This window comes from Brienomyrus brachyistius, chromosome 8 (assembly GCF_023856365.1).
Source record: "Brienomyrus brachyistius isolate T26 chromosome 8, BBRACH_0.4, whole genome shotgun sequence".
Classification (NCBI taxonomy): domain Eukaryota; kingdom Metazoa; phylum Chordata; class Actinopteri; order Osteoglossiformes; family Mormyridae; genus Brienomyrus; species Brienomyrus brachyistius.
The window spans coordinates 28,339,847-28,354,136 of NC_064540.1; the positions used below are offsets into that span (position 1 = coordinate 28,339,847).

At 43.0% G+C, this 14,290-nt stretch overlaps 1 protein-coding gene across 2 annotated transcripts; it reads left to right on the top strand.

The window, feature by feature from the left end:
• The first annotated feature begins 2,217 nt into the window (after positions 1-2,217).
• Positions 2,218-14,023, top strand: rft1 (RFT1 homolog). Of its 2 annotated transcripts, none has more exons than XM_049022547.1 (13): positions 2,218-2,419; positions 2,558-2,643; positions 2,888-3,004; positions 3,441-3,630; positions 4,109-4,210; positions 4,454-4,588; positions 6,524-6,605; positions 7,350-7,400; positions 8,113-8,243; positions 9,002-9,146; positions 9,274-9,379; positions 9,504-9,753; positions 11,894-14,023. In XM_049022547.1, exons 1-13 carry the CDS (start codon positions 2,357-2,359, stop codon positions 12,056-12,058), a joined length of 1,623 nt encoding a protein of 540 aa, XP_048878504.1. In that variant the 5' UTR covers positions 2,218-2,356; the 3' UTR covers positions 12,059-14,023. The 2 variants fall into 2 exon arrangements, with proteins under 2 accessions (XP_048878504.1, XP_048878505.1); XM_049022548.1 differs by having other exon boundaries at positions 6,527-6,605.
• Positions 14,024-14,290: the final 267 nt, after the last annotated feature.

A 14,290-nucleotide genomic window follows, 5' to 3' on the forward strand; every position in this document is an offset into this window, starting at 1 on the left:
ACAAGTATTACAATTAATATTTTGATAAATTGATAGTAATTATTTGGTACCTTTCATGTAATGTTGATTATGTTCATGAATTAGGTTCATTTTATTACTTAATTATATTTTTTAACCTCTAATACTGTAGTTGAATTAAACCTTGTAGGGTCTTTTTCATCTCCTTCCCATTGACGTTGCCTTGCCTTGTGCTTACATTGTCAGAGCATATGGAATGTTTTTAAGCAGAATGGGGAGGGGCAGTTCTTAAAGGGGCAGTTCTTAAAGGGGCAGTTCTCAAGACTGTCCAGATGAGTTACATAAAGAAAACATTTCAAAAGTGGACCCATGTGTCATTATAGTATGTCTCACTGTGACCTCAGCACATTGCAGGCAGCAATATCAGGCCACATTTGAATCTCACTGGCTGAAATCTACCTGAATGAATGGGAAACGCAACACCCTGGATCAGCTGGCGGCCAAGAAGAAATAGGACTACCTCATGTAATCCAACCAGATATATGCTGTTACGTGTCAGAGTAAGAGAGAAGTAATAGTTAATAATCAAGGTATCACATGACAAACACTGGTTCATAGCTGGAGTAGCCCTAGCAAAGATAATGTGACTCATTGTAGGCCATTTCCCAGCGGGTTCAGACTTGTGTAACAAATTCCTTTAAAACAGTTTTCGCAGCTGATTACAATCTTTGCTGCATGTGGGTGCAGGCCCAGATGAAGGACACACAAAGATGTTCTGTTCAAATGTAGAGCCCATTTTTCTGTCCAGAACATGTGTACCCACCAAAAGAAATCCCACAGATATCTCTGTACAGCTACTATAACTACCATCAACAACATCAGACTTGGGGAAATAATCAAACAAGAAGCAACAGACTAAACTGGAGGAGAAGATGTGGAACTGGAGAGTTCAAGGACTGACATGGAGAAATGTCAAATGGCTGTGTTTGTCAGTGGTGTTTGGTATGGAATTCAAAAGTTAATAGGGTTAAGCAAGCAAATCATCATTTTCATGCAGTTATCATTACAGTGAACATTCACAAGAATAGTAATTAGTAACTATGATTAAAAGCTCATCATAGGTTCAAAAAGGAGAAATATTCTATTATATATAATACTACAGTTTACCTGTCATTCCTAGTAAGATGACGAGATGATGCAAAAATGGCAGAAAAAAACATGACCATAAGATCAGGATTATCATACCCACTTGTTCTATTTAGGGTCAAAGAGGTGTAGAGCCTATTCCAAAAGCTATGGGTGCAGAACAGGGAATAACCCAGGATGGGGTGCCAACCCATCACAGGGCACACACACCATTCACACATACGGGCAATTTGGTAATGCCAATTTACTTTATCATGTTTTTGGACTGTGGGGGTGGGTGATGACACAGAGAGTACATGCAAACTCTACACACGAGTCACAGCAGAGACTTGAACCTCTGCCCAAATGTGTGAGGCAACACACCACTGCACTGCCCCACAGAACAATTACATAGGAGGTAAAGCATGACCACAGTAAGAAAAATGTTATGCTCTGTGGGTGGCATGGTGGTAAACGCTGCCTCCAGTATGTGTGTTTAGGTAAGTCATTATAAAATGAATGTATATATTACCTTCATTATCATTACGACAAACTCTCCATCTCTTTTTTTCTTACTGCAGCTCAGAACTCCAACCGCTTTCCCACAGCAAACACCACTGTACAATATATACTTTTAGCTGTATTTATATTTGACTGTTTCATTTCCACAGTACACATACATCCATGATATATCAAAGACTTGTGCCCTATGCTGATACAGCCCCCACCCTGAGATCCAGAGGCTATGTAAGCAGCTTTATAAAATTTTACGTCTAAAATTTTACGTCTGTCGTAAAAATAGGATTTTTTTTAATCAAAACATTTGTCAAAATTCGGCATGGTGTTCACCCCAGATGCTGGGCCGGTCTTTTTAAGTCATGATGGGAATATTTCACCCTCCTCGTCTTTGGACTGTCACCTGCTGCCACACTGCGTGTCTAACACTGCCGAATTCAAATACCCCACAACTTAATTGTCTGAAAAAAAAGAATCTGTGAGGAACGTTGAAAAATGTACCGTAAAAGACTAGATTCTGGTCTCTGGTGGCCTCTAGCGGTCGCGTTTCCTTATGACGGCCTTAATGTGGGATATACCCGCGATCAGTGACGCAATCTCCTTGCGACCGAACGAGCTGACACACTGACATGTGTGCGGAAGTATTTGTCTCAATGGAGTTGCGACTTGTGAGCGGCACTATAGACAATCGAATTTACTTCCTGTTTTTGTCGAGTTGTTTAGTGACGTTTTAGTCTTGTAGAACGTCAGCTTCACCATGAGCTCTCAGGATGTGCTTAATAGCGCTACAACTTTGGCTTCATACAATGTACTGCTTCAGGTAAATACTTTCAGTTCTTCTGTACATATGTAGTTGACAGTGCAGTTCATTTCAAGTTTGCTTTGCTGATCTGTTGGTTGCCCAAAGGACTTTTTGATGTATAACAACGTTTAATATCATTGCGTTTTGTGTGGACAGGTGACGTTTCGTGTCCTCACCTTCCTGCTAAATGCCTTCACTCTTCGCTACGTGTCGAAGGAACTGATTGGGGTGGTCAATGTCAGGTGAGCAGAACGAGGGTTCCTGGCAACTTACTTTGGAATATTATATGTGAGAGAATTATGCTTTAAATATGGCATCTTAGGAACTTGCTTTCTTAACATTCGTATAAATGATGCAGATAAATGAAACTGCAGATTGTCATTCATAGTCACTCCCACCCTCCAGAACGTTTTAAATCACTTCCTCTGCTTCCATATTTGAATGCATGAAGTGAAGATTGATTTTTCTTATTGTCTCTATGTGAAGGCTGACCCTGCTGTACACCACAGTGGTTTTCCTCTCCAGAGAGGCGTTCCGCAGAGCTTGTCTTAGCGTCAAGACGGAACACAACTGGAGACAAATCATCAACCTGCTGTGGCTGACGTGAGCACTACTTCAGGTTCATCGTCAATCATCAGTCTTGAGGCTCCTGACATTCAGTGTAGGGGACGTTACTCATAAAAGTAATCCATTACAGACAGAGGTGAAAAGTTAATGTCCAGAAAGTACAAATCCAGACCAAGGTTTTGTGCCAACCAACCAGTTGTGTACTCTGTTACTGTGACTCTTTATACTCAACTGTTTGGTCACTTTCCCAACACTGCTGACATTTATATTGTTGGGGAGAAGCACCTTTCTGTCCAAGCCTTGTAACACACTGTGTATAGTTCTGTATTTAATTGCATTGTAATACAGTTTTTCTGGTGGTATACTGGTATCATTTATGATAAGCATCCTTTCTACAGTCACCTCCTTACAGCAGTCGGTTTATTTAAACTTCATGCCTACCCACACTGGCCCATCCTTTTCTCCTTCTCAGGGTGCCACTGGGCTTGCTCTGGGCGTTTGCTCTGAGTAGTGTTTGGCTGTACCTGCTGGAGGCCCCCGACCCCCTGACTGTGCCGCACTATGGCCCCGCTGTGGCCCTCTTTGGTCTGTCTGCCATTCAGGAGCTGCTATGTGAACCACTGTGGGTGCTGGCTCAGGCCCACATGTTTGTCCGTCTGAAGGTGACACATATGGCATACTCAGTGCTAGCGTTTACCACCACTCAAAATGCGCATTTGCGTGACGCTCCCCGTTGGCCACAAACTCTTGCTACAATAAATATTTAATAAACTTGTTTCTTTTTTAGGAGATGCTGAAGCCGCATGTTTTGCTAACCAGCTAGCTAGCTACAGTCTTCTGACTACTCCTTAGCAATTTATTTAATTTTTTGAAAAATCTGAAGTGGGCCCCAAAACGACCTTTTGAGTGGGCTACAACAACAAACCTGCCTCTGGGCATACTGTGGGAAATCACTGGTGTTTACAGATCTCATAATGCTTAGTTTATCTTTGTATCACATGGTGTCTCTCTACTGTTATACAGAATTGTATGCGTCAGTCTGATTGAATCATGCTGTGTTTCTCTGATTGTGTCACATTGTGCGTATTTGTGTGTCTGGTGGGCTTGATTTGACATCTCCAGTCTTTGGTGTCTTTGTAGGTGGTGGCAGAGAGTTTAGCGATGGTGGCCAGATGTCTCCTGACAGTTTTGCTGATGGTCTCAGTACCACAGCTGGGACTGTATGTCTTCTGCACAGCACAGGTGCGTGGGGTGAGGGTTCTGGCTCGAGGGAGAGCTTGCCTTACTTAAGGGCACCAGGCGTCCATGTGAGGACTAGCCCCTGTATTAGCTTGAGTCTTCATGTGCTTTCATGTTGTACCTGTTGTCAGACTGATGTAGCTTGAGTTGAATTACAAATACAATTTGTGTGATTGTCAAATACCGTGTGCCCTCTGTGATGGAGTTTATGGTGTCTACATGTTCTGAGGGATGATCTTTCCACAGCTGCTCTACACAGGTTGCCTCGTCCTCTGCTACACTGCCTACTTCTTGCATTTCCTGGGCTCACCAGCAGCGAAAAGGATGACATTCCCCTTTCACTGCATTGGAGACCTGCTACCTTCCGTGGGGAATGGAGAGGTGAGGGTGTTGGGCGCCCTTGCATCTCGACCTTGATGCCCTGACTCTGGATCAGTCCTAACCAGCCACTCAGTCCCAACCCAAGCGGTAATGCAGTTTAGCAATCTAGCCTCTAGTCCATGCTGTGACATATGTAGTCACAAATGTCAAATTTCCTTTTTTTTTTTATTTGTTACTTCCTGAAGAAATTCAGTAGAACATAAGACATTTACAAACGAGAGGAAACCATTCGGCTCATCAAGCTCCTTTGGGGAGAACTTAACTAATAGCTGTTAAAATCTGTTAAATAAAATAGAGTTGTTAAAATCTTATCTAGCTCTGATTTAAAGGAACCCAGGGTTTTAACTTGCACTACACTAGCAGGAAGACTATTCCATACTCTAACTACATGCTGTGTAAAGAAGTGCAGATTTGTTTTAAAATGTTCTCCCGCTAATTTCCATTTATGGCCACGAGTTCTAGTATTTAAACTAATATTGAAATAGCTATTTGGCTGAACAGCATCCAGACCTGTTAGAATCTTATATACCTGGATCATGTCCCCCCTTAGTCTCCTTTGCTCGAGGCTAAACAGATTCAGCTCAGCTAACTTCTCCCCATAAGACATTCCTCTAAGACCAGGAATCTTTCTCGTAGCCCTACGTTACACCTTTTTCAAGGCAGCAATGTCCTTCTTAAGGTATGGTGACCACACCTGCACACAATATTCTAGGTGGGGTCTTACCAAGGAATTATATAATCGTAGCATCACTTCCCATGCACCTAGAGATGTAACCCAGCATCCTATTGGCCTTTTTAGTTGCTTCCCCACACTGGTGAAAGTGGGACATGGAATCATCAACATACACACTAAGGTCTTTCTCAGTTACCTTTATTTCAGTGGAACCAAAAAAATATATTTACTTTATATTTCTGCTCCCTGCATGGATTACCTTACATTTATCTATGTTAAATTTCATCTGCCAGGTATCAGTCCAGTCACTAATTAAATCCAGATCCCGTTGTAGCCTCTTCGCTGCTAGATCAGTATCTGCTACACCACCCACCTTGGTGTCATCTGCAAATGTAACCAGTTTACTGTATGTATTGGTGTCAATATCATTAATGTAAATTAGGAACAATAATGGTCCTAAAATTAAACCCTGCGGTACCCCACTATGAACGCAGGTCCACTGTGACATTGTGCCTCTAATAACTACTCGCTGCTTCCTGTCTGTTAACCAGTTTTCGATCCAAGCTGCTACAGTTCCTAAAATCCCTGCAGCTTTGAGTTTAAGTGAGAGTAGTTTGAGGGGGACAACATCAAAAGCCTTCTGGAAATCTAAGTAGATCACATTGTAGGCCTTTTTGTGATCAATTTTTGTTGTCGCTTCCTCAAAGAACTCAAGTAAATTCGTTAAACAGGATCTACCTCTCCTAAATCCATGTTGGTTATCCCTCAGAATGTTATTTGAATCCAGGTAATCTACCATTTTCACTTGGATTACATGTTCCATTATTTTTCCAGTAATGCTAGTTTGAACTGATTGGCTTATAGTTTGCTGGATTACTTCTATCCCCTTTTTTGAATATGGGCGTTATATTAGCATGCTTCCAATCTGAAGGTACCACACCCACAGATAACGATTTCTGAAATATTAAAGTTAAAGGTTGGCTAAGAATATCCCTCATCTTTTAAAACTATAGGTAAAATGCCATCAGGCCCCTGTGATTTATTTATTTTGAGCTTAACTTGGCTTAGTACCACATCAGCCTCAGTTATACATATATTGGTCAAAGAAGACGCTGTATTCGTACTAAAAGGTGGTAAGTTACTCATGCTATCTACTGTGAACACCCGTAGAAGAGCAGAGGGCAACCTTCAACAGCAGTATACCTGCCCCAGGCAACCTTTGACCTTGATCCCAGATATGACCACCTGTTCTTGTTTCCTAGCAGCCAGTGGTAAACTGGAAACTGGCCAGACTCACGTGGAGCTTCTTCAAGCAGTCCTTCTTGAAGCAGATCCTGACCGAGGGTGAGGAGTTTCCAAACAATTGTATTGATGACATTTCGTCTTCTCTTCCTGCTGTAGATTTGATCTGTGAAATAACCGTAGGACTATGGATTGTGTGTAGACTGCGGATAAGTTCAGGATCAAGTTAGTTTTTTGCCACCCAGAACTGTTGGATAACATCTACTACTAGTGCTGAGTGCCAAACTGACTCCCATCTCTGCATCCACAATTCAACCACAATTTATACACAATCCATAGTCTTAAAGTCACTTTAAATCTCATTTAACTCGTCTTATGCAATGTGGTGGTTTTATCTCAGGCATCACACCTGGCTGTTACTCTTTCACATGTTTCTGTGGTTCTTTTAAATACTGTATGTGTCACGATCGCGGGCAAAGCGAGCGATCGTCGGGCAGGCGAGCGAGCAAGGAGCAGGCATGCAAGCGGGATACGGGGAAAACGGGTGTTTAATCGGGGAAAACGGAGCGGGTAGAGCAGGACGGAACACAGGCATTGACAAACATCAAGATCCACAATGACGGACAAGGGGAACAGGTCAGACCAGAACTTAAATACACAAAGACTAATTAAAGGAAGCGGACAAAGCTGGAGGGACGCACACGTGGGTAATCAGGGGGCGTGGCACACACGAGGAGCGGACAAGCCGGGCATGACAGTATGTATTTCTGTGGTTATTTTTGGGGGGAAATTGGCTGATTCATGTGCCAGTTCTGCTATTGCTCATCAGCCATTTGTCTGTTTCAGGTGAACGTTATGTGATGACCTTCTTAAATGTGCTGAACTTTGGAGACCAGGGTACGTTACTGATCCAGGAATCACATTTCTGAAATTGTGAGATGCAAAGAGTGCTCAGATATTTCAGAGGAAAGGCCAGGTCGTGGGTCACAGGCATCTACTTAAATGCAACGAGACCTTAAAGGATAAGCAGCGGTCCCCTTTGCCCCCTAACAAAGAATCCAGAAACCCTATCCTTTCTGCATCCTCTCCTCATTTTAAAGCAGTGTTCACGCAGATTTGAGAAACATGACATGTTCTCCCCATGTCGTCGTGGGGTTTCCTCCGGGTACTCCGGTTTCCCTCCACAGGGAAACATGCTGAGGCTAATTGGAGTTGCTAAATTGCCCGTAGGAGTGCATGTGAGTGAATGGTGTGTGAGTGTGCCCTGCGATGGGCTGGCCCCCCGTCCAGGGTTGTTCCCTGCCTTGTGCCCATTGCTTCCGGGATAGGCTCCGGAACCCCCGCGACCCAGTAGGATAAGCGGTTTGGAAAATGGATGGATGGACAAAGTGCTGTTCTAATGTCCAGGAGAGATCACTGTGCACTTTCAGTCTCAGCCAGACTTAATACTATAGGAACCAATGCAGAAACTAGCATTTGGTGATTGATGTTGCATAATAATCACAACTACAATGTGACCTCTAAGGTTCCCTGTACAGTCATGTATGCCTGCACCTGTTCCTTTCTTCTTACCCCCATTCTGTTACCCTCTGTCTACCTACCCCTCTAGGCGTTTATGACATTGTGAACAACCTGGGCTCCATGGTGGCCCGTTTTGTGTTCCTGCCCATAGAGGAAAGCTTCTATGTCTTCTTCGCCAAGGTGCTGGAACGTGGGCAGGAGATCAGGCAGCAGAGAAATGTCAGTGCGATTTCCATCAGGTCCCGCCATCTTCTCTCCTTACCAAAATGACATGTCTGAGATGAGGAGTATCCACATAATTTTCCTGTGTCAAATTCTTGTACTTCAAAAATATGTTGTTCATTCTGTCATGCAGCTCTGGAAAAAATTATGAGACCACAGCAATATTTTCAGTTTCACTCATTTCTCAGTTCATGGGTATGTCTCTGTGTAAAATATAAATTCTGCAAAATCTAGCCTGGCTCTTCAGAAAGAAGGGCTTCTTTCTTGCTTTATCGGTCTTCAGTCCTAATCTATGAGCCTGTTATGAATTGCCTAACAGTGCACTTCACACAACTTAATGTTTCCCATTCTTTTTGAAGGTCACTTGAGGTCCTCCTCTGATTTATGAGGCACTCCTAGATAAGTTGATGGTCATCCCTGACATTAGAAAGTCGCTTCCCCCCTTTGCCTGGCTGGTTTCTGGTCATTCCCAGTGTCTTCTGCTTCACCTTATTCTTATGTACTGCTGTCTTAGAGACACTGAATACAGCCTTCCATCAGCAGAACCACAATTAAATCAGGATTTAAAAGTGCCTGTTTAAAAAAAAATATATAGAGTGGTGTCTCAACTTTTTCCGTAGCTATATATGATATGTTTTATGGTGCTCATATTTAAGTATAAAAGTTTTGGCTTATGAGCTAGAAGTGCATAAAGGAACTGTGGAGTAGAGTTAGTCAGTCTATAATTTGAATTGATTCTTCTGTTTGCATTGCAGGATGATGTTGCCATGGCAGCAGAAGTATTGGAGTGCCTGCTGAAGCTGGTGATGGTCATCGGATTGATCATCACCGTTTTTGGGTACTCGTACTCCAACCTAGCTCTGGACATCTACGGCGGTTCTCTGCTAAGCAGTGGGACCGGTAGGAACAACGTCTGTCCATTTGCTCATCTACATGGGATGTGGGTGACAGAGGATGGCCAGGTGTGATGGGGGGGAGGGCGGGCATTCTGTGGTGAGGCAGACACTGATGCTGTTGTCCCACGCAGGTCCCAGCTTGCTGAGATGCTACTGTGGCTACGTGCTCCTGCTGGCTGTGAACGGCGTGACGGAGTGTTTCACCTTCGCTGTAATGAGCAGGGAGGAGGTTGACAGGTCAGGGCTGGGGCACAGATCTGCACTCAGCCTGTCACCCCTACTACACATCTCGGCATTGACAGGCCACCTAGATGCTGAATGAGTATGCTGACAGTTTGTACTGATCTCCATGGAAATGCAGGTACAACATGATGATGCTGGCCTTATCGGTGTCCTTCCTGGTGTTATCCTACTTCCTGACATGGTTCCTTGGTAGCGTGGGCTTCATCCTGGCCAACTGCCTCAACATGGGCCTTCGCATCACCCACAGCCTGTTCTACATCTACCACTATTTCCTGGACAGCTCTTGGGTGCCCCTTCGAGGCCTGCTCCCCTCTCCCGCCCTGCTGCTTGCCTTGGGGCTCAGTGCTGCCATCACCATCTTTTCAGAGGTATGTTTGGAGTTCACACCATGTCCCCATGGAAACCGGGTCTAAAGATTCACTTTTAATTGGTGAAGTTGACTTTGCTCTCACTGGGGAGGCAGAACCCACCACGCCTCAGTCCTGTCCCTTAGCTAGCAACATCTGCATCTGGGAAAAGGTGATCAGTGGTACAAAACCTAATCTTATGAAATAGTCTATTGGCACTATAACACAAGCACTCTCTCATGTAATTGTGGGAATAATGAGTAATGTACTACCTTAGCATCCTTCTGTATTCTTGTTTTTGCTGAATTATAAAGGGAATTGAAGTTTGTCCCAAGCAGCATAGGGCACAAGACAGGAGAATATTTTGGAATTTCAGTCCATTGCATGACACACACCATGGACAGTTTCTCCTGGACAGTTAACACCTAATTGTGTTAGAATACTGTTTCCCAAGCCTGTCCTCAGGGACCCCCACTCAGTCCGCGTTTTTGCTCTCTCCCAGTTGGTCCATGTATTTGTTCCCTCCCAGGTCCCAGCCAGACAGTCCACGTTTTTCTGGAACTGTGTGGAGGTCCATGAGGACCCGGTTGTGAAATACTGATTTAAAATACCCAGAGGAACACCACAAAACATGGAGAGATCATCCAGTCTCCACACACACGGAGCTCTGGAGGAACCCTAGGGGTCCAAGGTTACTATGCCACTCACTGAGCCACTGTGCCTCCCAGTACCATAAAAAAATTACTTAACCCTCTGGGGTCGAGTGCGTCGTTGGCGATGCAGCATATTTTCCACATCTGTTTCAGTTTATATTTCTTTATCTTTATGTAGAATCATGAAAAAACACTAAATCCGTAACCTGTCTCCTTTGCAAAACATTTATTGTTGGAAGTATTAAAGTTTTTAAAATTAGGTTAAACCGGCAAAAAAGTAATCCATGTCACCTTTCTTTGTTTTACCTGCATGGGGGGCGTGTAGTGCCACCCTCACCTGAAGATCGCTATTAGCATTCTAAATATGTCGCATGTCTGTTCCATTACCGCATATTCAAATCACATTCGCATGGTAATTTGATGAACAACACAACAGTAAAACACGATCCAGATACATCCCCATCAGCACCATAAAAGGGGGGGGGGGGGGTGGCCAGGTGTGAATGGATCATGCATATTAAATGGGAGGAGGCCAGAAATAGTGACATGAGTTAGGTTTTTCTTATTTATTTATCCAACTAAATGTTACAACTACACTATTTAGTCATCTTCATGTAGCCAAGACTTTGGTGATCGGATATCTGGGATCAAAACAAAGTGGCACCTTTGCTTACTATGTACTTTTATAATCTTTCTGCAAGTGTTGCAAACTGCATTTTGCAATGTCTATACTTTGATGTCAACTTAACATAAATCTGACATATTTACAACATATATTAAAGGTAAGATGATTGTAATGCCAAAACAAATATATGAGAAATATTTTTTTTGCCATGAATTAAGTTTATGATACTTAAAACAATGTGTGACCATGCCAAAGTCAGTGAAAGTGTGTTCCATACCCCTAGAGCCCTAGAGGGTTAATTTCCATCCATCCATTTTCCAAACCACTTATCCTTCTGGGTCACGTGGGCTCCGGAGCCTATCCCAGAAGCAATGGGCATGAGACAGGGAACAAACCAGGACGGGGGGCCAGCCCATCGCTGGGCGCACACACACATGCACACCTATGGGCAGTTTTGTAACTCCAATTAGCCTCAGCATGTCTTTGGACTGTGGGGGGAAACCGGAGTACCTGGAGGAAACCCCATGACGCCATGGGGAGAACATGCAAACTCCACACACATGTAACCCAGGCGAAGACTCCAACCCAGGTCCCAGAGATGTGAGGCAACAGTAAGCTTGAAACAAGAGGAAATATTTATCCCAACTGTAATAAACTAGTCAATTCTTTACTGACCAGTTTTTATAAACTGTTAGATGTAGATGGAGGGATTTAATAACTTTGAATCCATTTGGTCTGATTGTACCTATACTTTTGTTCCAAGAGTATACCTATTAGTAATTTGCCTAATTAAAGTGTACAGAGTGGACCCTAGATGACTGGCATGGATGAGTTCATGCATCTGGATGTCCGGCTCTTCATGTCTGTATTTACTTTGTTCCAGAGTACTCTATGCTGTGACGGTGGCTGGCTGCTCAGGCTGGCGCATGTGGCGGTGGGCGGGGCCTGTCTCCTCGGTGTGCTGATCACCATTCTCCTAGCCGAGACACGGCTTGTCCACTTCATCCTCACACGGCTGCTGACCTGCCGTTCCGGGAAGGAGTCCTAGAGGAACCTATAGAGGGCACTCTGAGTGAACATTCAAACCAGACTGGGCTAAACATGGCTCTGTTGTGAGGTGCCTGGGTTGAGGAACAGGTCTGGATTCACACGTGCCGCGAGTTCTGTGCTACGGCACCAGCGGGCCGAGTTTTTTAAGGTGCCACTATTGGATGGTTGCTTAAACTGGCAGAATGCCATCCTGCCTCTGTCCCCCTATAATCCTCTTGCACATTGGGACACCGTTGGCAAAATCAGCAGCCAGTGTGTAGAAAGACAACCCAAGGAGTACATTTGGCTTAAAGGGAGAGTTAATTTTAATTTCTAGCCAGCAACCGTAATTGACATCAACCTGATGACCATGACTGGTGGACAATGTACAACAGCGACACAGAATTAAAACTAAAAAGGACCAGAATTGGCATTAAATGTCCAGAGGTTGTGGCCGTTTAAAGACACTGATGATTTAAATGCAACTGCATTTGTGAGATTTAGAAACATGCAGTAATATGCTTGTGAATAAATGTTATGATCTAAATACATATTGTATTTAAATCAGTAAATACAGTAGATGCATCTTATAGCATCTGTTCAACATAGAAATGGCAGACATGGAATTACACATTTAATTTTTGTGTTGTGTGTCTGCTTAAGTCATCCAGCTAACTGGGAAATCTTGCTTCATAGAATATCCCCCTGTACTAGATAAGCTGGAAGATGTACGGAAGGAGTTCTGGGTCTGTGGTTGCTCAGCAGGTGGGGCTATAGTTGGATCATAGAGCATATGTTAATTTCATACACATGCTTACTGAGCAGGTAGGGGATGAGAGGGGCAGTATCCCAATATTAAGTTCATAGGGGGCATTCAGTTTATACCATTCGTTTGGTTTTAACGTACAGGAAGGTACAACGGTTTGCTTAAAGCCGTTCGCGAATTGGCCTTAGGCTGTTGCAGTGGCAGAGGAACCTCCCCCAAGTACTGTCGTCTTTTGGTGTGTTTGTTTTTGGGTTTCTACTTTGATTCATGTCTGTTCCAAGTCACAGTTCTTCGTCCTGTTTTGACAAATAATAGATAACTGAATCTAGACCTTGTAGTGGATAATTAAGCGGTTGTAAGATGGATGTAATAGAGTTGATGAGGCTGTCTTCAATTTTCTTAACTTATTTCGAAAGAAAAAGAGCATAACATTGTACACATATATATTGCACCACAAATTTTTTATCGTTAGGAACTATCAGTTCGTCTCAAAGTTTTCGGCAAACATGCGTGAACATCGTAATTAAAATCGAATCGTACATTCCTTATTTCTGGACTGAAGCTGCGCTTGTGTGGAATTAGGATATCAAATTACGGGTTATAATATAAAAGAAAAAATATGTTACTATTTAAAAGGCCATTAATGGTGCCAGTGTATTGTTTTAATGCCTTTGTAATGAATTTGTTGAGACTGATTATTACGATTACTGACTACGCTTTCTCGTGTCACGCGGCAGCCTAAGTATGGGTGATGCAGGCACGTAGCCACGTAGTAAAGTAACTCGTCTGACACCTCCCCGTTTTTTTTTTTTTGGTACTTATCAGACATGAAGTATCGGACGGGACCCTCGATCCCCCTGGTTATCATATGATATATAGTATTAAATGCATCAAACATCCTTTGGGGTAACCGTTTATATTAACTCTATTCAATTCTTTTTAAAGCAGATTGTTTCGAAGATAGAACGAGCTGTACAATGAGACATTGTCTTGTGTTAGATGAAATTCTTATTTTTATGTAGTGAAACGCCAAATGCTTTTTTAGAAGCCATGTAAGGTTGTTGGTTTTCAGAAAAACAGTGAGGTTCATCAGCCTACTTTATTACCAAATTAATACGTTTAGTGGTTAACAAGCTCAGTGACTTGTGAATAACTGTGCAGGTCGGCGTTTATTAGTTAAGCATTTATTCAGCTGGCTAATAAATACTGTCGAATAAATTATTCGCAGTGACTACGTTCTTAAACATGTCAAGGACTGAAATTGGCCACATATTTATTTAGCATTATGATAATTTACGTAATAATCGGCCTACATTAGTTTGCAGTCCTGTGGTTTAATTGGCACTTAATTGCATCAAATGTATCTAGCCTATAGCCTTCCTAATATTTTTCGTTCTTCAGTGTAAAGAACTTGGTTTGAAAATCGTTGTAACCTATTTAATATGCATTAGGCCCACAAAAGAACATTCAATACACAGTAGCCAA